Source organism: Narcine bancroftii, chromosome 2 (assembly GCF_036971445.1).
Source record: "Narcine bancroftii isolate sNarBan1 chromosome 2, sNarBan1.hap1, whole genome shotgun sequence".
NCBI lineage: Eukaryota > Metazoa > Chordata > Chondrichthyes > Torpediniformes > Narcinidae > Narcine > Narcine bancroftii.
In genome coordinates, this window is record NC_091470.1 from 159,010,986 (window position 1) to 159,035,544 (window position 24,559).

Sequence of the window (24,559 nt, forward strand, 5' to 3'; positions counted from 1 at the left end):
TAGAGAGCAAAGGACTGACAGTCACCACCCCCCGTCTGGCACCACCACCACCCTAAGGATTCCATGCCTGAGGGTCGATGAGGTATCAAGAATTCCATGAAGGGGTTGATGGACTCCATGGCTTTGGAGGAGAAAGCTGAGGATCTCTGCCTTTCCTTGTGAGAGCCCTTCTCTCAAATGTACACAGGAAGCCACGTTAGGTTGAGGACAGACTGAAGCTCCACATTGCGCACCAATCCATGTTTTCCCAACTTGGAAACACATCCTTGTTTCCTTCACTGTTGGTGGGTCAAAACCCTGGAGCTCCATCCTCAACAGCCCCATAGGTATAACCACACCTCGAGGTCCACAGTGGGTCAATTGGTGCTCCAGGGCAATGAGGGATAGGCAGTTAAATGCTGGCTCAACCTAGAATTAATAAAAAAAACAAGCACTTACCACAATGAGGTTGGCTATCCATTGGCTACATCTCATCATCCTTAATCCAGAATCTCCTCATCCTGATCCAACCCCTTTCTGAGTGCCAGCACCTCCGTCTTTGCCTCTCTGCTGACTTCACTGATCTGGCTGCACTGTCCCTGCCTGTACCTCCTAACCTGGACCTCCATGTTCCCCACCCCCATCACAATTCCCCACCTCTCCCTCCCCACGTTCCCCACCTCTCCCTCCCCACGTTCCCCACCTCTCCCTCCCCACGTTCCCCACCTCTCCCTCCCCACGTTCCCCCAGTTCTCCCTCCCCACGTTCCCCCATCTCTCCCTCTCCACGTTCCCCTCTCCACCACGTTCCCCACCTCTCCCTCCCTATGTTCCCTCCCCATCACAATTCCCCACCTCTCCCTCCCCACGTTCCCCCACCTCTCCCTCCCCACGTTCCCCCACCTCTCCCTCCCCACGTTCCCCCACTTCTCCCTCTCCACATTCCCTCACTTCTCCCTCCCCACCACATTCCCCACCTCTCCCTCCCCACGTTCCCCTCTCCACCACGTTCCCCACCTCTCCCTCCCTATGTTCCCTCCCCACCACGATTCCTCACCTCTCCCTTCCCGTTCCCCACTCCACCATGTTCCCCACCTCTCCTTCCCCATGTTCTCCATCCCTCCTTCCCCATGTTCCCCACCCCACCACGATTCCTCACCTCTCTTTCCCCACCCCACCACAATTCCACACCTTGCCCTCTCTACTGCGTCTCCTCATTTCACCCCATGTTGCCCGCTCCACCACGTTCCCCACCTCTCCCTCCCCTTGTTTCCCACCCCACCATGTTTCTCATCTCCATCTTTCATTCCCGTCACCTAACTGGACCAGTAACCCCCAGTCCACTCTGTGCCCTAGCTGAGAGGAGCCGCATACGCAAGGAAATGGAGGTGGAACTGTCCAAGATGGAACATAACAAGGAGTTTCTTACTCAGAAACTCTCCCAAGCTGAGCACGAAACCCGAGTTGCTCTGAAGAACGAGCAGACTGCCCACGAGGAGGACGTGGATCGACTTCACCGAGAGAAGGTAATGGGGAGGACAGTGGGTGCGAGTAGTGACAGCAACTGCTCAAATTAGGTTCTCTAAGTAGCCGCTGATATTACAGAACTGTCCAGTACCTTGAGCTAATCCCTCGAGATGTAAACTGGATACGGCTGACAGATTGAAACACGCAAGTCTGCAGACGCTGTGATTGTAGTAAAAATGCACAGAAATGCTGGCTGGTCTCCGTCCATAGATTACTGACGTTTCAGGTCTGAGCCTTTCAGCCCTGAAATACTGGTAATAAATCTTTACACCCTGCGAGACCAGCTGAGTTCCTCCAGCATTTCTGTGCATTTTTATTGCTATCAAACTGATCCAGGGCAACCCTCTCGAGCAGTATCTGATTGGAAGCTGCCGACTTAGCCCAAGGATTAGAGACGAGATGTTGTTCAAGCTTAGAACGTAGAACACTTCTATCTCTCCATTCAGAGAACTACCCTCTTCCCTGTCACTTGCCAGTTTTTTTGTTTCTCTCTCCTCCCCCCCCCCCAAACACCCCACATATCCACGATGACCTCTTACCTAACAGCCATGCTCCTCCCCCACCCCTTCCTCTCTCCTCTTTTCCCACTACCTTTTTATTCAAGCCCGAAATGTTGGTGACCCATTACTTCCTTTAGATCCTGTGTGACCTGCTGAGTTTATCCAGCGTTGCCCTCGACCCCAGCTTCTGCAGACTTTCTTGTTTAACTCAAAAGAATAGTTCACCATAGGAACAGGTCCACAGGTCAAACCTACAAATCCCTGCTGAATCACACTCATGTTCCTTTCTGGTCACCTCATCATAGGAAGGATGTGGAAGCTACGGAAAGGGGGCAGAGGAGATTCACCAGGATGTTGCCTGGATTGGGAAATGAGTCTTATGAGGCAAGGTTAGCAGAGCTGGGACTTTTCTCTTTGGAGCAAAGATGAGCGGTAACTTGATAGAGGTCTATGAGATTCTGAGAGGCATAGATAAGGTGGACCGCCTGCACCTGTTTCCCAGGGCAGGAATAGTAAACACTAGAGGACATCTCTACAAAGTTAAGGGAGGAAAGTTTAGGGGAGACTTCAGGGGTCTTTTTTTTTTACACCAAGAGTTGTGGGTGCCCGGAATGCCTTGCCAGGGATAGTGATGGAGGCTGAAACATTAGGGGCATTTAAGAGACAGGAACATGGACGAAAGGAAAATAGAGGGTTATGAAGTATGAAAGGTTTAGTTATAGATTTTTGGTAGGAATATATAGGTCGCACATCTTTGAGGGTCAATGAGTCAGTACAATGCTGTTATCTTCTATGATGTCTCCTTAACACCTTGATGCTTGTAAATAGTATGTATCCCTTGATTTCTGGAAAATGTCTATCTATTATAGATCATAAGCTGTCCTTCAGATGCTAGAGGGGAAGGGTGGAGGACAGGTGAGGGCGGGATTGGACTGAGCCTTGCTGCTTTCTATGCTCAAGCGGTCTTGTGCTAACCACAGCTTGTCCGGAGAACCAAGGTGCAGATAAGACCCAAAGAGCTGTAGGCAGCAAAAGTCAGCACTTTCGGCAAAGGGGCGCGACAGAGTGGGAGCAAAGGATGCCGTGGTGGTGTGGGGTTCTCTGAGCTGAAAGCAGCTATGACCTTTTCTTTGCTGCAGGAAGCCTTGCGTCTGGATCTGGAGGAGGAACGTGAGGAACTGGTCCAGCAGCTGAAGCAGGAACGCGAGGAGCTCTGTGCTCGGTTTGAAGCTGAGAAGGAAGAACTCAGTGAAGAGATCGTGACCTTGCAGCAGGAGCGAGATGAGACTCTGCTGATGGCTGAAAATGAGAAGCAGCAGGTAGGGAGAGGAAGATGGGGGCCAGAGACAAACCAGTGGAACCTCTACCATCTCATATCCTCACCCCACCATCTCTCTTTCTCTCTCTTCATGTGACTCGCTCCCACCCTATCTTCTCTCCTTCTTCCACACCTGAACCATTTGGCAAATGTCAGAGAGATTCCCCTCATCCTCTTAGGTCAACTAAACTTGACCCTGACCTTTCACTTGGTCTTCTGGTATTTGCTCATCGAAATCAGACACTAAATTACCACTAAATTCTAAGATGAGAGTTATGACCCTCAGTGGGATTTGAGAAATCAAACACGCCCAGATCAGATAGGACACAAGTTTGACACATAGTTGATCCACCTCAGGAGAGCCCTCAGCTACGCCAGACTCTTTGAATTTCTCACGCTGATGCTGATGTCTGAATTCCGTCCGACTTTATCTGCTTCTGTCCAATTATTTCACGTCAGAATCTTTCCACTCGCCCCCATTCCATTACTCAAATCTGTATGGGGTCTGGGAATAGCAAATTCAGTCGCCAGTCTATTGTGCCCATAGAAAGTGAGACACTGAACTTAATTATCAGCACTTGAAAAGGACCATTCACCTCCTCCCTTCCAACACTCTCACCTTGTTCCCTTCACTGGCAAATATATTTGTCAATTTACATTGTAGAAGCTGTTTGTAATTCTAATTTCTTAACTGTTTCTGGGAAGTGTATATAATCTAACAATTTTCTTTTCAAAGTAAACCCAGCCACTTTGTTAGTTTTGTCTCTAATAAATGGGTTTGTATTCAAATCTTTCATAGTTTTGAGCACATTATTCATAACACTTCTCACAAGGAATCCCATTTCTTCATCTCTCCTAATTACAGCCTCCCACTGCATATTGTCACCCAGCTTCTCCGTAATCACTTCTTCCGGCTGAATCGCATGACTCTTCCCCTTCCACAGATCCTATCCTTGAAAGAATCGGAGAAGGCAATCCTGTCAGAGAAACTCACCAACACTCAGCGAGAACTTGCCATCGTTTCAATGGACGTGGAGCAACTGAAGCATAACGCGCACACCCGAAATGAGCAAGACCGAGTACGTATTGCCGTCTTCGACCATAGCTCCATGCCGGGGCCATGGTTGTTTCCGGGGTAATTACACTGAACAATTTTTTTTTTCAGTATTTTGCTTCCTGAAAACAAACTTGGGATTATGATAGACAACTTCAAGCTGAATATAAAGTTAATTTCAGATTAGTGGTATCATGTAGGAAGATGGAGAAACATTAAATTAACTTTTGTTGAATTTAACATTAATTGTACACTCAACACAATACATGTTGCGACATTGACAAAACACTTTTGGTGTATTGAATCTTCCTGAAGACAATAAATGCTATTGTTAAGTACACTCACGCTATGATATTGCCTGAAGAACTTGTGCATCAATGTGCATTCATTCTATATCAGTGTAATGGACAGCATCTATATATGTGAGCTGCTTTTATAGCCTGTCTGCATCTATCCTGACTAAGCATGCCCAGGCCTAAGACAGCATTTCCATAGCACCTCTAGTGAGTGCATGCCCAGACATGCCTGGATTGGACTGACCAAATTGCTTGCTTTGTGGGCAAGATACTAGTAGATTTTAAATATGACAGGAAATCACAAAATAGGTTATATCTAAATAACGATATGTGATGGGAAAATGTTAATGCAAGTTTCGTGATCAGCAGCCAAAAATCCATAAAATACACCCAAAAATGTTCAGGAAGCAAAATCTTCATTGTCCAGTGTTATCTTCATGCTTAAACTCTGCCAGCAAAGTTTTGGGTCTCTGATCTGATGACTTTGTAGTTCAGAGTATGCAAGCAGGCTCGACATACAAATTGGGAGAGGCTAAGAATACAAAGGAAAACCTTGTGCAGCATCGAGAGGTGAGGCACCAGCACGCTTGCATGCTCGTTGACACACACGTTCACGAGCAAGCACATGCAGAGTCAATGGCGATTTCAGGTGGAATCGCCATGAGAATGCAGCTGCGGGTGTCTGCGAAGGGACGTTCAGGTGGCAGCGCTGAAGGCAGTGTTCAAGACTGCAGGGCTGGGGTGGCCTGCAGGGGACTGCGGGGCTGGGGCGGCTGGCGTGGGACTAGAGCGGCTGGCAGGGGACTGTCGGGCAGCAGGGAGTTGGGTCGCCAGCTGACTGTCATCAGCCCTCCCCCACTAGGCACCTGAAAGCAGCTTTACCTGGTGCTGATTTCAGGTACAATGAGGGATTCTTGGAGCAGGATATTATACCTACAGGAGAAGGGTTCACTTTTAGGTGGCCACCCGACAGCCCATAGGAGTACAATAGGCAGCTTTACAGTTGGGTATTGCGGCCACCTGAAAGTGGCTCAAGGGATACACGGACAATCAGACGTGTAGAGGCAGCACACAAACCGATGGGAATAGGCTTGAGAAATTTCTGATATTGCATGTAGCACAACAGTTGAGGGGTCAGTACAATGAGTGGGTAGGTAGACCATAATAAAGGATTGCAGGCATCTCCAGGAAGGGCAGTTATGGATTGTGCGTCTCCTGGAGGAGGGCTTTTCTTTTTGTGGGGATGTCAGGCGCGGATTTCCCTTTGTCCCTGGAAAGGTCGAGTGTGACCTTCTTTCCTCTGTTTCATCCTATAAACCCAATCCCTAAACCATCCTGTTGGTTCCAGCAGAGCCAAATTAACAGTTTGACCTCAGAGTTGAAGGATTTCCATGCCCGCCTTGAAGAAGCTGTCAGCACCCATGCGCAAGAGACAAGGGCCAAAAATGAGCAGCTCCAGGATCTGAGGAGACAATATGAAGCCAGACTCCGAGAGGTTGGTACAGACAAAGGGGTTGTGTTCAATGGGCTTCTCCCTTGTAATCCAGCTGGAAGCAAAGCAGAAAGTGGGACACTGTGCCCCTTTTAATTAAACGTCAGCACCTGAAAAGACCCATCCACCTCCTCCCAACATTCTCACCTTGTTCCCTTCACTGATAAATATATTTGTTGATTTACGTTGTAAAAGCTGTTTGTAATTCTAGTTTCATCACTGTTTATGGGAGATATCCATAATCTAACAATTTTCTCCTCTAAGAAAACCCAACCCACTTGGTTAAGGTCCATAATTCCTGCACCACTGTAATTTTCTTGTTTTTATTCAAATCCTTTATAATTCATATCACCCCTGACAAAGAATCCCATTTTTCATCTCTCCTAATCACAGCCTCCCACTCCTGCTATCGTTCTTAATAATCCTTTTTATATATCTTTTTTGAAAGCTTTACTAATTTGTCCCAGACATTTACTGGTTTAATTCTGAAGTGCCTTTGCTCCTTAGTTTTCCTCTTTGATACATACGGCCTCTCTTTATCCACCCACAATAATGTTCCATATTTAATTATAGCTCAAGCCTATTGTCAAATCCACTAATTACTGAGTATTCCATGGCCTGTCTTGCAGCTGGTTTCCTACGTTTGCAATGTTTGCAAATTTTGTTTCCATGCTCTTTGTATCCGTGTTCAGCTTATGAAGCAGAATATTAGGCCTGATGGAGTAAGCAACTCTTTAGATCGAAAATTATCCCCAACCCCCTTTTCTGTGATCTCCCAGCCATGTTGTTATCTCACTTGCCTTCATTTTCAGCCAAAGGCTTGGACAGAACAATCCACGTGCTTTGAATGGCAGGAGCTCCAGCCGTGGAGTGATCAGAGCCAGGGTTTCAAACTATACACCTTTTTCGTACTCAGGAAAGGTCCTTTGGGCGGTGTGAAAGGATGGCCTGCTGCTCTTGGGAGAGTAGGTCAAGAGTACGTGCACTTCACGATCTATGCGCACTTTGCAGGATGATCTGCAAGCAGCTGGTCCAGAGTATTCCAGGTTGATTGCTGAAATGAGAGGATTAGCCTGTGAGGAGAGACTGAATCGTCTGGGACTGTATTTGCTGGAATTTAGAGCAACGAGAGGGGGATCTAATGGAAACGTGTAAAATTATGAAATTAAGATAGGGGTAGGTAAATTATTTCCATTGGTGGGGGGAAACCAGAACTAGGGGACATAGCATCAAGATTCAAGAGAGTAGATTTAGGGCAGAGATGAGGAAGAACTGCTTTTCCCAGAGAGTGGTGAATCTGTGGAATTCACTGCCCATTAAAGCAGTGGAGACGACTTCAGTAAATATATTTAAAACCAGGATGGATAGATTTTTATATAGTAGGGGAATTAAGGCTATGGGGAAGAGGCAGGTAGGTGGAGATGAACCTGTCATCAGATCCGCCATGATCTCATTGAATGGCGGAGCAGGCTCGATGAGCCAAATGGCCTACTCCTGCTCTTATTTCTTGAGTTCTTATGAAGCAGTTTGTGAGAGAGAAGCAGACAGCCTTCTGTGTAATTGAGGCCTTGGCCGAGGGCCGATTATGGCTGAACTAACCCGCATGTAAGTTTCATGGAGCAAACGCCCCCTTGTCTTCAGGTGGAGGAACTAAAGACACAGCTTCAGTTGGTGGAAGACACCCGTGATGGTATCCGGCGTGATCTGATTGAAGCTCACCGCAGGATCCGAGAACAGCAGGAGACCCAGGAGGTTCAGTGCAAAGAAATCTTGGACCTAAAGCGCTTGGTATCCGATGAAGTGAAGGAGAAGGAGGCAGTTCAGCAGTCGAATGAGGAGCTCCGATGCAGCATCAGGAAAACCGAGGCTGAAAGAATCAGGTATGGCATTGAACTGACAGCCAGGTGCTCCTCCACAGGAGTCTGAGTGAGGTGCAGATACACTTCGCTCTGGCTCCACGTGTTTCCCTCTGAGGTTTGCATCCTCCTGCAGTGAGCTCCCAGAGTGCCAGCAACAACTGAAACCCCCACCCCCCCCCCCCCCCCCACAGAGCAGAGGGCTGCCAGTGTCCTTGAAAGTTGACCCCAGTCGTCGAGGAGGTGCAGTGTGGAGAAGGTCTCTCTCCAGGACACAGGTGTTGAAAGCTTCCATCGGCTTTGGGGTTTGAGGACGTAAGAAACAGGAGCAGCGAGTATAGTCCCAGGCGACAATCTTTCCTCGTAGGCCAACCCACCTCATCCCTGGAGTCAACCTGGTGGACTTCCTCTGCACCACCTCCAAAGCCAGTACATCCTTCCTCCAGTAAGGAGACCAGAACTGCACGCAGTGCTCCAGATCCGGACCCTGTACATTTGCAGCATATCCTCCCTGCTCCTAACTTCAATCCCTTTAGCAATGAAGGCCAACATTCCATTTGCTGCCTTGATATCTCGCTCCATCTGCAAACCAACCTTTTGCAATTCAAGCACGAGTACTCCCAAGTCCTTCTACATAGCAGCATGCTGCAATCGCCTTCTATTTAAATAATAATCTGATCTTTCATTTTTCCTTCTGATGTGGTAACCTCACATTTACCAACATGTATCAAGTTTACTTGTCATGGTAGGTGAGAAGGAGTCTTCTGTCCGCAGTCTAACAGATTACCATTTGTATAACCATGTGAAGGGCATAATTTACAGAGTTACAAGGAAGATTAATTAGCACAACATGAGGGCAGCGGGAAACACTGCAGTGGGGTTCAGGCAGGATCCTGATAGCTGCAGGGAAGAAACTGCCTTTCAGTCTATGGGTGCATGCTTTCACACTCTTGAACATCCTCCTGATGGGAGGTGGGAGAAGGGAGTGTGCCCGGGGTGTGATGGATCATTCAGTATGTCAACTCCCTTTCCCGGGCAGTGGGAGATGTAGATGGAGTCCATGGAAGGAAGGGGTTTGTGTTATGTTCTGAGCTGCGTTGACCACCTTCAGTCGTTTACTTCGATCTTGAGCAGAGCAGCCCCTGTTCCACGCTGTGATGCATCCAGCAAGCTCACTCTCGCTGGTGCACCTGTGAAAGGTATGGAGGGACAGAGGAAACCTGCTGAGCTTCTGAGAAACTAGAGGCATTAGTGCGCTCTTGTTGACCGTCGCATCAACATGCTCGTCCCAGGTCAAATCACTGGAGATGTTTATTCCTAAGAACTTGAAACTGTCCATTCTTTCTACTTCAGTTCCATTTCTGCGGACAAGGGTGTCATCTCTCCCTCTCCCCGCTGCAGTCAGTGATCATCGGCTAATTTGAAGATGGGGTTAGACTGGTTATAAAGTCTTGGGTGTGAAGTGGAGTCTTGTAGGGGATTGGGTCAACATCCTTGAGATGTGATGGAGAGTGGTCAGATCATTACAGGGGCAGCAGAGGTGTTTTCATCAGATGAGGTGGCTTGATGCTTGACTACTCTTTGTCTTTGAAGGGACTTCCTTTATCTTATTTCTAAAAAGTGTTGGAGTGTGGCCGTCTCTGCTCACCTTTAAATGGCAGACTAAAGATTAACGACACTGAGGTTCTCACTGAACCTCTGACGATAATCGATCTGGACCTTTGGGGGAGGTTAATAAATGATGTTTTCTAAGGCAGTTCCGGCATCCCTGTTTTTTTCAGTTTGAAACGAAGCAACGAGGAGAAGGAGCAGAAGATCTCGGTTCTGGAAGACTCAAAGGCAAATAGTGAGAAGGAATCAGCAGATCTTCGGGCAAGCCTCCGAGAAGTCGAGAAATCGCATCTGGAAGCCCGGCGGGAGCTTCAAGATCTCCGTCGGCAGGTAGGTCTTGGGAAGAGGAATAGTCATTGTGTGGAACATCTTAGTGCAGAGCTCCAATAGCAGGGGCATTGTCAATGGGAACGGGTGGAATATTCACTGTCATCCAGCTATACCCTCTGGGAAGATATTTGCCACATTGTGAAGACATAGGTTAGAAATTGTGCTATGGCTTTTCATCGAAGAAGGAGTGAAGCAGTGAAATTCCAACACTGTGGGAAGGATTCAAATATCAGGCAAGGTGTAAAATAAACCAACGAGTTGATGGAATGATACACGGGGAATAATTACATTTTGAAATAATATATCAGAGAACTTTGAAAATAGGTTTAAGGTATCAGATTGGAGAGAGACCGAATGAAGGGAAGTGGTCCTCTGTGTTGTACATCAACTAATTAGGAAGATTCTGCTATTTATTTCTAAAAATAGTTTACTAATGTCCTGCTGCCAATAGTATATCCTGTCTCATAATGTATTTCTGAATTTATTGCACCTCCAGTGCCGTCCTTCACCTGTTTAGGTCTTATCATGGGTACTTGTATTCAGGTGTAATGCTGGCTGGTGAACCTATGCATGCAGTTAATGTCATCCTTGTTCTCACTTTGTTTGAATGTCCCATTAATACCTCCTTATCTGTGCCTGGATTGAGAATCAGGCTGGTTCAGTGGCAGAGGCGAGAGTAAAGCATGAAAGTCTGCAGATGCAGTGCTTGAAATTAAAAAAAACACAATACGGGAAAAACTCGGCAGGTTAAACAATGCAGCAAAAATACATAACCAATGGTTTGGGCTTGAACCCTTCATCAAGGTATGAGTGAAATGCAGACAGGCACCTGAGCAAAATGGTGGGGGAGGGCACAACAGAAAACAACGGAGCTCTGTGAAGGGGGAGGCAAGGAGGAAAGAAGGATATGGGAGAGAAGGAGAATGGGAAGTGGTCTAGCCGAAACTGGAGAAGTCAGTGTTAATGCCATCCAGTTTGGCTCAGTGGCACTTGGTTGTCAATATCTTTCGGACTGAGAGATTTAAAGAAGAGTTCATTGACCTGCATATCTTTAAGGCTGTAAATAAGAGGGTCGAAATGAGATACACAGCCCCTGGTCTCGTAAGCTTTCCTCCTGCAGGTGAGAATTGCTGGAAGGCTGAGAGCATCATCAAACACATGGTTTGATTAGACTTTATGCGCCATGGGTTATATTATTTCAGATTAGTTTACGTTAGGTCACTGTTCACTTCAAGTTTTCCATTGTCATGTCTAATTTGATCATCAGGAGAAGCTCTTGCCTTTCCAGTCTTCCACATTCTTGGCACTGAATAAATTTGTTTTTTGAGTTCTATTCAAGATGGAAAGATTCCATTGCTTTAGTGGGAGAGAGTTTGTAGTCCAGCAGTGGGACTTTACCCTCTTGGGGACCATTGTGGACTTGATAGACAACAGCACAGCCACACACTTCACTGTGCAGAGGTAGTCTTTCTTCTTGCAATCTGTTAACGTTAATTTCGCGGGCCCCCCCTCCCCACCAGGTGAAAACATTGGATGGTGAAAACATGAAGAAGAGCAAAGAGATAGTGGATCTCCAGACCCGGCTGACCCTGGACGAACAAAGAGAGGAGGAGAACCGGCACGAGTCCTTTGAACTGAAACACAAACTACTCCAAACTGAAGCCAGCAGGGAATCTGCACAGAAGGAGGTGAGTGAACGATGAGCTGAGCTGTGACCCGGCAGATCATTTGCTTCGCACATTTGCCCTCGTGCTCGTTGGATTTCTCTCCGTCTCCCCGATAAGTGCCGACTCCCTCTGGGATCAGCTACTTTGCAAGCCAAATCTGGAGATTGTTGTCAAATGTGATTTTTGTCCATGCACATCACCTAGTCAGAGAGTCAGGCAACACAGAATCAGGCTCTTCAGCCCCTCGAGTCCCTGCTGACCATTAATCCTGCGGGGATCCTGTTTTGATCTCCCAGCATCTCCCGTCAAGATTCTACCCCTCTCTTTTCAGCCGGGGCAATTTACAGTGGCCAATTAACCTGTCCACCAGAGGCAAGCAGAGTGCCGGGTAAACCCATGTGATAATCGAGAAAATGTTGAAAATCCTCACAGAGTGCGTGAGAGGTCGGGATTGACCCTCGGTCACTGGAGCTGTGGAGCAGCAACTCTCCTGCTGTCCCAGATGTTCTATCCCTGTCGCCTTACAATTTGTCTTTGGAGTAAAAACATACAATGCCGGAGAAAGCAGTGTCCTTTATGTAGCAAGGATAACGTTTCGGGCATAAGATATGAAGTAAATGTTGGCAGGCGCCCGCACAAAATGGTGGGGTGGCATACCAGCAAACGGTGGGGGAAGGCTCTGTGAATGGAGAGAGAAGGCGGTGGAGACCTGGAGGAAAGAAGGCAGAGGGAAAGGGAAGGGAGAGAGAACGGGGAGTGGGTTAGCAGCAACCAGTCAATGTTAGTACCATCCGGTTGGAGAGCGTCCAGACAGAATATTAGGTGTTGCTCTACTGGTGGCCTTGGTTTGGCAGAGCAAGAGGCCATGGACAGACATGTCAGCACAGGAGTGGGGCACAGAATTGAAATGGTTGGACACAATTCAAAGTTATTATTGAGTCCAGTTCTGTTAGGCAGTTTCTGTAAGCAAAAAATATACTCATCTGTCTTTGGTAATTAATTCAAATATGTGCTCTCTGGTTCTATACCCTTGAACTGATTGAACCCAGATGTTTCCATTCTGAATGGCTCAACTCCTCGTCAGATTAATTTACTCATTCCTTGGGAGAAGACCTTTGCTAGTTCCATGTTGACACCATCTAAATGACCTGCTGCGTGGTGAATATATGCAAGCCTGCCGATTTGGGGCACTGTGGATGGTCTTTGTGAGGACCATGGTCTCTGTGGTTGGACTTGTGAGAAGCACGTGGATTCCCAGTTGCTGCAAAGTAAACATGGAGGCACTTAGCAAGCCAGCAACACCTGCGGCAGAGGAAACAAAACTAACATTTCAGGTCCGAGACCCCTTGCCAGGAGTGAGGAGGAGTTGGTTATCTGTGGGGGAAGGAGGAGGGAGAGCAATGGGTTGAACAAAGAGAAATCTCCAACACCAGGTGAATTGATATGCCAGTAGCACTCAATGTTTCTTTGCCTGTGCTAAATATTGTTAAGTTTTATCTCACCTTTGGTAATTTGCTTGCTCTTTATTTCTCTGTAGCAGGACTGGGTTCTCTCCGTCTCCCGTCAGTGATCTTAGCTCAATATTACTCTTACCATTAGCCCCACCTGGCCTGTGGGCATGTGTGCGTGTGTGGAGTGATGAGACCTTTCTGTGTGCGTGTGTGTGAGAGAGAGCGGTAAGGAAATCTCTATGTGTGTGGGAGGGGGAGAGATAGCAAAGAGGAGATTGTATGTGTGTGGGCACATGCACACGCAGTGAGGAGAGTGTGCGTATGTGTGTGAGAGAGAAAAGTAAGGAAAACTGTGTGTGAGGGAGAGAGCAAAGAGGAGATCTGTGTGTGAAAGAGAGAGAGCAACACAAAGAAGCATAAGGTGTTTCTCACTGCTACATTAATCCAAATCAGGACTTTCATCCCACCTGTACAAGTGAACTAACCTACTCCCTCTCTCCAAGTTCCGCAGGAAGTTGTGGACCCTGGAGAAACAGCGCTCTTTCACTTTCCAGATGCTGCCTGAATACTTCCAGTACTTTTGATCCTAATTTCCGATTCCCAACATCTGGAGTGCTTGATCTTTCCTTCTCCTTTTGCAGCTGGCCAACCTTCAGCGGAAGATAGCAGAAGCAGAGCACGAGTTCCACATCCGAGAGAAAGAGCTGGTGGGCAGCCTGGAGGAAGCCCAGGGGAACGGGAAGAAGCTCCTGGACAACGCCCGCAACCTGGACCTGAAGCTGGAGAAAGCTCAGGTCGAAATTCACGAGCTCTGTCTGAAAGTGAGCGCCGCGGAGGGCCGGGTCAGTGGACTAGAGGGCGAGCTAGCACGGTTAGAGGGGCAGAAGCGGGACATGGAGTTCAAGCTCAGCTGTCTCCACTCCACCCTCCGCCGCACACTGGGTATAAACCGGACTGGACGGACACAGAGTCCTGTAATCCGTGGACAAAGTGCCTCACCCCACAGGGAACAGTCTCCAACCAAAGGTAAATATTTCCGGGCAGTTTAGGGTAACATGATTAGTCTCACAGTTAGAACAATGCTCTTACAGTGCCAATGCCCCGCTGTCGGCAAGGAATTTGTACGCTATGTGTGGGCTTCCTCTGGGAGCTCTGGTTTCGTCTCGCCCTCCAAAAACATAAGGTTTGTAGGTTAATTAGTATGCAGGTGCTCCTCAACTTACAATTAGGTTTTGTTCCAGCAAACCCGTCGTAAATCACAAAATAACCATTAACGTACACAGCTGAAAGCACACTGGGCATGAAGAATGTTTGAAGCATTGAACTAAAATTAATTGCTGGGTCATCAAATTCACTCTCCTATCTGCAAGCATGGGAACAGATCGGAATTCGAAATTTAAAGTGCAGATTCGACCCATCGTAACTTGGAAAAACCGGGTTGGACCATTGTAAGTAGGGGAGCACCTGGAAGGGCCTGCTACCATGCTCTTTCTCTAAATTGACTAAAAAAGGAATTAAACTTAATTGAAAATAATATCTGCTCTGTATCCAGGAATTCTAATAGATTTGAGCTGCCGGACTGGGAGTTACTGTGCAAGTGATAGCTGACATTTAAATACACTGAAACAGTCCCACAAGGGATTTGGTTGTCAGAGAAATGTCTCCTAACAACCGAAAGGGTAGGTAGGCATTGGTAGTAACTTCAGGGCTCTGTGCTGAATCCTTTCCCCAGTGATTGATTACATAAAATAATCATTCTCCCTCACACTTATTTTCCTCCTAATAGAACATGGAAAAATACAGCACAGTACAGGCCCTTCAGCCCTCGATGTTGTGCCAATCCATATATTCCTTCCATAAAAAAAGTACTAAACCCTTCCTACCTCATAACCCTCTATTTTTCTTTTATCCATGTGTCTGCCTGAGAGTTTCTTAAATGCCCCCAATGTTTCAACCTCCACCATCAAGGCATTCCAGGTACCCACAACTCTCTGTTTAAAAAAAAAACTTACCTCTGATGTCTCCCCTAAATTTCCCTCTCTTAACTTTGTACATATGTCCTCTGGTGTTTGCTGATCCTGCCCTCGGAAACAGGTGCTGCCTGTCCACCCTATCTGCATCTTATAATTTTGTAGACCTCTGTCAAGACTCCTCTCATCCTTCTACGCTCCAAAGAGAAAAAGTCCCATCTCTGCTAACCTTGCCTTGCAAGTCTTTTTTCCCAATCCAGGCAACATCCTGGTAAATCTCCTCTATCCTTTCCATAGCTTCCACATCCTTCCTATAATCTTCTCAATTGCTTCCTTTTCCACTCATCCCTCTGGTTCTTCCAAACTTCTCAGTCTTCCCCTCATCCCCGACTCCATAATGCATGTTTCCAACCTCTTCCTGACCTTCCCGACCTCTGTCAAAACCGTCCTACGCACCCTCATCTTCACTCTTTTCTGATCATCTGCTCCGTCTTTACTTTCTGATTCTCTCTCCCGTGACTATTTACTTGAGAAGGTGGAACTTGCCTCAACATCTGAGACAACAAGGCAATGCTCCCTCAGACTGGAATATCAGCCAGACTTTCTGATTCAATCCCTGGGGAGGGACTTGAACCCAGGAACTCCCACTTCAGGCGTGAGAGTACTGCCACATTGAAGATGTTGTCATGTAATTTCAGGTTTGGACAACACCTTTGCCAGCACAACAGAGAGTCAGGGGAGTCCGATCCCTCACACCAGGACCCATGAGCGCAGCACCACGTCCCGCCCTGTGTCACCTGAGCGCTCCCTCTCCCCCAGTCGCAGCGAGCAGTTTGGGGCCGACATTGACCCAGAGGTGGTTCGAGCGTCACTGCGAGCTTTCCTTCAGGAGCTGAGAGACACACAGCGAGACCGGGTAAGGATGGATGTGTACAAGTGCGCTCAACGAGAATGGCAGGGGGTAGGGAGCCAGGGGTTTGTTTGCAGTTGGTTGAGAAGTTTGTGAATGCTTAGAGGCATGATAAAAGTCCTTCAAGGTCCCAGGACTATTACTACTGGGAAGGACTAATGAGATGGGGGCTCTTTTTTCTCAAAGTGGGAAGGTTGTGCCAATAAAGTTTGCTGCATGAGGAACTTCAGAACTAGAGATGGTCGTCAAAAAAATGCAATGAGCAAATTGGGAGAAACTCTGATCTCCCGAGGGTCTTCGATGGTAGGTTTTCACCCACAGAAGGCAGTGACGCAAATGACATGAACGTGTGTAGGTGACAGCTTGATAAACACCAGAGGAGGGTCAGGTGGTGAAGGAGTAGGAGAGCCATCTTCTTGGAGCATACTGTAAGCTCCTGCATAGTTCAGTTGATCTATCTCTGTAAAATGCTTTTGATGTACAGTAATTCCAGGGACTTTGAGCAGGTAGATGCTGGCATTGGAAGAAATAACAGTTCAGGAATAGATCATAGTTGCTTGGTTTTCGGGAGCTTGCAAATTCAAGATTGCTTTGTTATCAGAATCAGAGTTTATTGTCTTGAAATTCGATGTTTTCCGGCAACGTCATAGTGCAAACATTCATAATGTAACCATCTTATGATACACTAACACACAATACTAATGGACTAATATACAAAATTCAAGATTATTTTATTGTCATGTAATAAAACAGAAAATGTTATATTACACAAAATTTTCTTTGTCTACTGTAAGGCAAAGATTCGCTATCAGCAGAAATTGCCCAGTGCCCTCTTACAATCAGAGAAAGAGAAGGCCCCCCCCCCCCCCCCAAGAGTCATTGAGTGTGCATGGATTCACCTCCAGTGCCCCTGCAACCAAACCATCAGCATCCTGGGCTCCAGATGCAAACTTCTGTTCACGATCAGGAAGCCTCCAGCGCTCTTGGTACCCTCTCACATCTCGATTCCGATATACCTGGTATCCCCTTCAACCAGTCTTGATATAGTCTCCAGCAGTCCTCAGCCTGGTGTGAGACCTTTGACCACAGCCTGTGTGGGTTCCTCCTCTCCTTGAGTCAGTAACAACCTGCCGCCTGTGCGTTCTGCAGCCTCAGAGTCCCTCACTGGCCCACTGTCGTGGTCACTCTCCTGTAGGTCATCTCCTCGCCTTCACCTTCTCAAATTGGGGTGGGTTGGGGGGGGGAATGATCTCTCCATTTTCTGGTGTCCTGCTCAAGACCTCTGCTTCCCTGATGTCTGCAACCCCTTGTGGCCACTTCCGATCATTGGTGCTGCCATAATACTTCAGAATTCATCAACTCTTGCCTGCCATAAAGGAATATAGAGAGGTTCCACTAGCTTTGTCCGGGTCACAGACAATAAGAGAAAGAGAAGCGAAAGAGAATCCTTGCAGAGACGCCGGGTGTCCGTGGGTGCACTTCCAATGTTCCCACAACCTCTGCAGCTGCAAAGTGATCCTTTGGTGAATGAGCTCCTATATCCGAACCTCCAATACAATCAAGAAGCTTTCAGTACCTGAGGCTTGTCAGAGCCCTCCTTGCCCTCGGTGTCCCTCGAATCCTGTTCCTGATACCTGGTTCCCATGAGCCAGTCTCCGGCAACCTGTGTGAGTCCCTCCGCCACCATGGTCTCCTACCCTGTGGGGTCCCCTCCTAGGCATCTCCCTCTTTGCAGAGGGTGTTCTCCAGCTTTGGTCCCCTGTGCTGGTCTGCTGCTGCCCCGGAACCCTCAACCACTCATGGTCTGCTGCCAGGCATGGGTGCAGACCTCCGAGGTTATTCATGATGTTTTTAAAAAAACACCGTCAGCCCTTTTAACGGTCAGTTTAAAGCTTGTATGGCACCGGCGGCATCACGACTGGGCAGTGGGACCCTGCAGAGGACCGCTGTATCTCTGCACACCCCCCCAACTTCCCCAGGTACTGAGCTGTCGGGGTAAAAACTGAGCAGTGGGACCCTGCAGAAGAACGCTGTCTCTCCACTCCCCCAGTGCAATCCATCAGTGTAAAAACCAGGTGGTAGGACCCTGCGGAGGAGCATTGTGTCTCTGCTCCCTTGGTATGAGCCATTGGCTTAACAGCCAGGCATTAGGACCCTGTGAAAGAATGCTGTCTCTCTTCTCCCTGCTCTCCCAGGTCTACACCAGTACTGCCATTTACACCTCACTGAAAGGATCAGTCCATTATAAAGTTTCATAGACCAGACTGCAATATTTTTTGGGTTAATATCATGCAGGAAGATGTGATAGAGATGAATTAGGATGGAAAGCAAATGATTAATGTAATAAATAAAGGAAATGGAAATCACAATGGCTTCCTTGGAACATAGTCAGAAGATGTGCGCTGTGGTTAAAAGAACAAAATTGATTGTGGAAGTTTGGGAAAACACCAAATAACAAACAAATGAATCAGAAATAGGGATCATTTTCATTTCCAAAATCAGTCAGAGAAGACACAGAGTTGGGCTCACCTGAGCAGGTTTATAAATTGGACTGCACAATGCTATAGTTCTAATCCGGCGCTGTCTGTAGGGAGTTTGTACGTTTTCCCCGTGTCAGTGTGGATTTTCCCCCAGTGCTCCAGTTTCCACCCATCCTCCAAAAAATGTACGGGCTTTGTCGGTTCATTGGCACATTTAGGCGGCACGGGCTTGTTCCCAGGCTGTATGTCTAAATTTAAATAAAAATTAATATCGAGAAGAATTCAGCTTTCGTTAAGTTTCCCTGGGTAAGAGTGAGAGGGCTATGCCCTGATTTTTCAATAAGCTGAGCAAGGTTCGGTTAGAATGACAAACCTCTACGTGATCTCATTTGCTCAGTAAATCTGCAAGGAAGGCATGAGAGAGTCACCTTCACATGGCCTGGCGTTCGGCTTTGCTGAACAGGAGCTGGAGATCTTGCAGCCCCTTCAATATACGTGCACCAGCGGACCAATCTACCCGCTGCCACCCCTCGAGAGCACAGTGGGCCAGGATGGTGGGATGCCATTAACCTCATCTCTTCCTCAAAGCGACAGTGAAGGGATTTAGTCACCCGAGCTTCAGAGGATGATGATCCTGAACATGCAAACTAGAATTCAATGAAATCCAATCCAATCCAAGCAGGCAATTTTTAGTTATTAATAAATTCATCTGAGCAGTGGGATCATTCAACGAGCTCTGTGTTTGTTCTGGCGGCCTGGTTTGGTTTTGTTTTATATTCATTATTATGATTATGGTGCTTGTTTTGTAACATACAATTGTCTTCTTTGTTTCTGTTCTTCCTTGCTCCTGAGTGGCTGAGATAAATCTGTCAATTCCCTCTTCAGGATGAAGCCCGTGTTCAAGGCTCCAACCTGAGCAGGCAGCTGAGAGAGCTGGAGTCCGACCGGGACAACATCAGCAGCCGCTTGCAGCAGCTGCAGAAGTCATTGGCTGAATGCGAGGAAGGTTGGTCACGGGTCTCGTCCCTCAAATTGCCTGTTGGCTGCATGGTCTGCCGAGGTTGTTACTGCCCCCCCCTCCACCTCCCCGACTGACAACTCCTGTGTCCGCAGGTAAGAAGGGTATTGACGGCCGGCTGACCAGTGCTCAGGCTGCGCTGATACTGCAGGAAGAAACGATCCGTCGTAATGAACGTGAGCGCAAGGCCCTGCTTGACAAGATCACCACCCTGGAGAGGTCTGTGCAGTCAGCTGACACAGATAGGAGGACTAGACAGGTAAGGCTGGTTCAGACATCTTGTCTTCTTTCCTTGAAGAAGGGCTCAGGCCCAAATCATCAGTAATATATTTGCACCTCTTGTGGTCACTGCGAGTCCCTCCAGGATTTCTGTGTGTTTTTACTTCAGACTTTCCTGTTTAATTCCCTTAATGTACATTATGTAATTGGCTCTTGTGTTCGCACACAACATAGAAGGAGGCTATTCAGCCAGTCGAATTTATGCCATCTCTGAACAATCCATTCCCCCACATGTTCCCACTAAACTGCTCTATCTTTTTTTATATTTATTGTCTTTTTAATGAATGAAGGCTACCATTGTAGCCATTTTAAAGTTTTTTTAAGTACCCTTTCATGTGCAGCGAGTAAGAATTTCAATGTGTGAACATGGTACAATGTGTTTGATAGTAAACGCGATTGGTCCCTGAATTTGCTACCACCACCTGCACGGTAACCCAGGTGAACCTTTCCAGTCTCAGGGAGAATGTGCAAAACTCCACGATTGAACCCAGGATGTCGGAGTGGGGAGGCACCTCCTCTGCCGTCAACCTGCCCTCGAGGCGAGTGAAGTGGGTGGCCTTTCACTTGTCCCTTCTGGGATTCAGTGCTCCTCACTGCCATTTGTCCCATAGTCTCTCGGACAATTTTTCTTCCCCTCCTTTTTACGCTTCCTTTCCCCCTTTCCACATTAGCGTGGGGAAAGGGTCCTGACCCTAAGCGTTGACTGTCCATTGATATCCACAAACGCTGCCCCATCCTCCTGAGGCCTTCCAGGTTTTCAGGGTTGCAGCATCTGCAGATTTTGTGCTTCTCTCTCAGGACCTTGTATGGCTCACCAGGATTTCTTCAGTCTTTGGAGGCCAGTCTGCCTCCAGTGGGAATAAACCGTGCCTAGCTCTGACAGGGCAGCCCGCAAACCAGGTGTGGAATCCTAGAATTTTGATCATACCTTGATGAAGGGCTCAAGCCCGAAACGTTGGTTCTCTATCTTTATCTTTGCTACATAAAGTCCACCATTTGACCGACTGAATTTCTCCAGGATTCAAGATTCAATTTATTGGCATTGTAATAAAACAGTATCATATTACATGGAATTGCTTTTGCCTGCTGTAAGGCAGACAGATTTGCCATCGGCAGGAATTGCCTGAAGCGCCTCTTACAGACAGAGAAATAAAACTAAAAGAGAGTTCCCCCCACCCCAGAGTCACCAAGTTTCTGTGGATTCGCCTCCAGTGCTTCTGCAGCCTCTACAGAGTCCAGTCCAAACCATCGGCAACCCGAGCTCCAGATCCGACACGGTCGGGAACCCTTCAGCGCCTTTGTCTTCAGCACCTCCTTGCATCCCAGTTCCGATACCTGATACCCCTTCAGCCACTGAGCCAGTCTCCTGCAGTCTGCAGCCAGGCGTGGGTCTCCCAATAGCAGACTCCACCAGCACATAGCCTCCGCAGGTTCCTCGCCTCGAGTCGCCAGCAGCCTGCTGCGCGCATTGGTCTTTCAGTCGCAGAGCCCCCCTCACTGGTCGGCCGCCATGGTCACCGTCCCGTAGGTCGTCTCCTCTGCTTCTCCTTCTCATATGGGGGTGGTCTCCCCAGTTTTCTGGTCCCCTGCACCAGTCCTCAGCTCTCCTGGAGTCTGCAACCCCCTCATGGCTGCTGCTGGTCGTAGGCACTGCCATCTTGGGTGCAGATTCCATGGTCGTTCGCTCCTTTAACAGCCCATTCAAAGCCTGTGCAGAGCTGATGGTAGTTGACTGCGACGGTTGGACCCCACAGGAGTGCTGATCTCTGTGCCTCACAGGTCCGCGGCAGTGTTACTGTTACAGCGGCCCCTTCAGCGCGGCCATTTTCAATCCATTGCAGTTTTATACTGGAATCTTGTCCATTAAACAGGAAGCTTGTCCCATTACTGTTAATTTGCAAGATCCTTGAGAAAAATAAGAGAAGAATCAAAGGAATTTTTTTAAATTTAGAAATACAACACAGTAACAAGGCCCTTCTGGCTCACAAGTCTAAGCTGTCTAAATACCCCCATGTGACCAATTAACATACCAAACTCATATCTTTGGAAGCTAGAGGAAACTGGAGCACCCGGAGGAAACTCATGCAGACACGGAGAGAACGTACAAACTCCTTACAGACTGCAGCGGATTCGAACCTGGGTCACTGACGCAGTAAAAATTCTGGGAGATTAAGAGAATTAGCTGAGACTTCCTTAACAATTGCACTGAAGGAGACAAAAGAATTCAAGGAAAGCCCACAGGCTGCATTTTGCAGTACTGGAAGTTCCTGAATTAGCTGATGAGGGTCTGGAATGAGGTTGTGGCTGTGGTACAAAGACTTTCTGTTTCTCTTGGCATTGAGTGCTTGGAGTAGCTCTGGCAGCAGGGGAAGCATTTACAGTGAGTGAGGTAGCCGCCGGACTGGGGACGTGGAACGGAAGCACATTTGTGGAAAATAATTTGCCTCTCCATGCCGCTTATGACACATCGTCATGGGTGTGGTCAGGTCCCTTTGTGATCGAGGCCCAGGAGCAAGGCTGACAGCATGAAGTATGGTTGCAGCCGGGCAAAACAAAGCGATCAAAACTTTGATGGTTACTGGATTGTGGATGTCGCCTAGAAGGTGGGAATTGGGTCATGTAGAAATAGCAGAAGGGTGACCAGGTTAACATGAGATTTCAGACAATTTCTCGTGGATCAATGGATAAATGAAGGATTTACCAGGTTACTAACCCTTAATTAAACTTCAAGTTATTACAAATGAGCATATCACTAAAACCTTAGCAACAAAAACATTTATATTGCATCTTAAATGCAGTGGGGATAAAATATCTAAGGGGCTTCATGGAAGTCCAATCAGAAAACCATTCACTCTGAACCTTTTGTGCAGGTAAACGAAGGTTTGTCCAAAGAGGGCGGTTTAAAAAAAACACATCTTAACAAAGGAAGGCAAAGTTTTGTAAGGGATTTGCAGAACTTGGGGCCCAGACAGTAAATCCAACAATGGTGGGATGAAGGATACTGCAGGTTCTCATCAAAACAAAATCCCTTCCTGGCTACTCCTTCCCTGCTGCCCTCTCTGGCCCTCCAGAAACCTGGAGCTCTCGCATGTCCCCATGTGTTATCTTGATGTGTCCTCGGGTAAGAACTTTGGAATCCTTCCCTCATTCTCTTCATCTCTCCCTTCCCTGGTGTCCCCTGAAGTGGTCTGGTGAGCTGCTGCCTCACCACTCCAGTGGCCCGGGTTCAATCCTGACCTCCACTGCTGTCTGTGTGGAGTTCGCATGTTCTCCCAGTGACCTCCCCCCACCACCAGTCGGTTCTCTCCTCTCCTCCCACTTGGATGAGCTCACAATCCATTGATGCCACCTTCTGAAACACTGCATATGCTTATCTCGGGAACAAAACTCTAATTATTATGGTCGTCTTCAAAATGAGGCCTGAACCCCCAACTTCCTGATGTCTAGGCAAACTGAGGAGAGACTGGGGAGGCCAGTTTGACTCCCCATGGAGCAGAGGAGGTTATGAGTGAGGGATACAAAATTATAAGGTGTGTTGGTAAGGTAGTCTGCAGGAAACTTTGCGCCATATCTTCAAAATGAGGCCTGAACCCCCAACCTCCTGACGTCCAGGCAAGCTGAGGAGAGACTGGGGAGGCCAGGTTGACTCCCCATGGAGCCAGGCAAAACAAGAGGAGAAAGGGGGAATAGATCAAGAAGGAGTATGGGGGGGAATCCTTTTTTTTCCTACCGAGAAGGTGGTGAGCACCTTGAAAGCATTACCAGGTAGAGCAGTGGAAGTAGAGAAGCTGAATATAAAATCACTTGGGTAGCTGCAGGCCAAGATGAAATTATTACAGAAGGGTGTCCTAAGGTCTAAGACGAGAGGGCATAACTATAAGGTGAGGGGTATGGTTTAGAAGGGAGGTGAGGGAACAGTTCTTCACTCAGTGGATGGTGGGCACATGGAACAAGCTGCCAGACAAAGTGGTGGAGGTAGGTACGTCAATTCCCTTAAGAAATACAGTAAAACCCCTGGTATCTGACACCTACGGAGGATTGGTAGAAGCCGGATAAGCAAGTTTTCTGGTTGCTTGAGACTCTCTCTTACAATGCTTAACTAATAAACCTGCATTATGGATAAACAATTTAAAAGACAAAAATACTACACTGTCCTTACATTGAACAAATTTCACTTGCGTGAATATATAAACCTTAAAGCATTTTACCTTATTTTCTGACACATTCTTTGAAAAAATTCACAGGTTCCTCCCCCTCCATGGAGCTGGCCAAAAGACGAACATAAATAACATCATAATTAAATCCCCCCTCCCTGAAGTTTGCAGATAAATCCTTACAAAGATGCTTAATAGCATAATGAAAAGGAAAAAAGACTCTTATTAAGCAGGGATAAGGAGGTACTTGAAAAGAGTCTCCCCAACAGCGAGTGGCATCAACCAGCTCTTCATCCTGGGTGACGCCATTTTATTCAAACTCAACTTTATTCAAACAGCTGCTACAAACAAAGCACTCTATGGCAGAATATTTGCTCTCATCTTCACCAAAGATTTGTGTGTTATTTCAGAGAGACATTTACATTTATAATTTTAAACCTTTATTTAAGTTTTTATTAATTCCATTTGTTTATTTACCTCAATTTTTCAGGATGCCAGTTGCTTGAATTCCGGATAGCATGGGTTTTATTGCATAGGTGTGAGGGGCTTGGAGGTGCGTGCAAATAATGCATGGGTGTGATGGACTGAATAGCCTGATACCATGACTGAACATGTGTGCTACCTTCTGAGCCCCAGCTGGCCTTGAGGGACGATTCAGGGTGTCACGA

The 24,559-nt window shown here is 47.4% G+C and overlaps 1 protein-coding gene across 7 annotated transcripts in view; it reads left to right on the plus strand.

Annotated features, from left to right (window-relative positions):
* The window catches only part of LOC138754527 (rootletin-like), a 128,449-nt gene that overhangs the window by 71,242 nt on the left and 32,648 nt on the right, over nucleotides 1-24,559 (plus strand). For 5 of the 7 annotated variants that reach the window (XM_069918907.1, XM_069918905.1, XM_069918910.1 and 2 more), the window contains 11 exons: nucleotides 1,335-1,504; nucleotides 3,145-3,324; nucleotides 4,268-4,402; nucleotides 6,022-6,168; nucleotides 7,807-8,045; nucleotides 9,803-9,962; nucleotides 11,483-11,650; nucleotides 13,722-14,106; nucleotides 15,749-15,966; nucleotides 19,326-19,446; nucleotides 19,554-19,717. In XM_069918907.1, coding sequence (XP_069775008.1) covers nucleotides 1,335-1,504; nucleotides 3,145-3,324; nucleotides 4,268-4,402; nucleotides 6,022-6,168; nucleotides 7,807-8,045; nucleotides 9,803-9,962; nucleotides 11,483-11,650; nucleotides 13,722-14,106; nucleotides 15,749-15,966; nucleotides 19,326-19,446; nucleotides 19,554-19,717 — 2,087 coding nt within the window. The remainder of the gene's footprint in view (nucleotides 1-1,334; nucleotides 1,505-3,144; nucleotides 3,325-4,267; nucleotides 4,403-6,021; nucleotides 6,169-7,806; nucleotides 8,046-9,802; nucleotides 9,963-11,482; nucleotides 11,651-13,721; nucleotides 14,107-15,748; nucleotides 15,967-19,325; nucleotides 19,447-19,553; nucleotides 19,718-24,559) is intronic. The other 2 variants (XM_069918906.1, XM_069918908.1) reach the window with 2 other exon arrangements.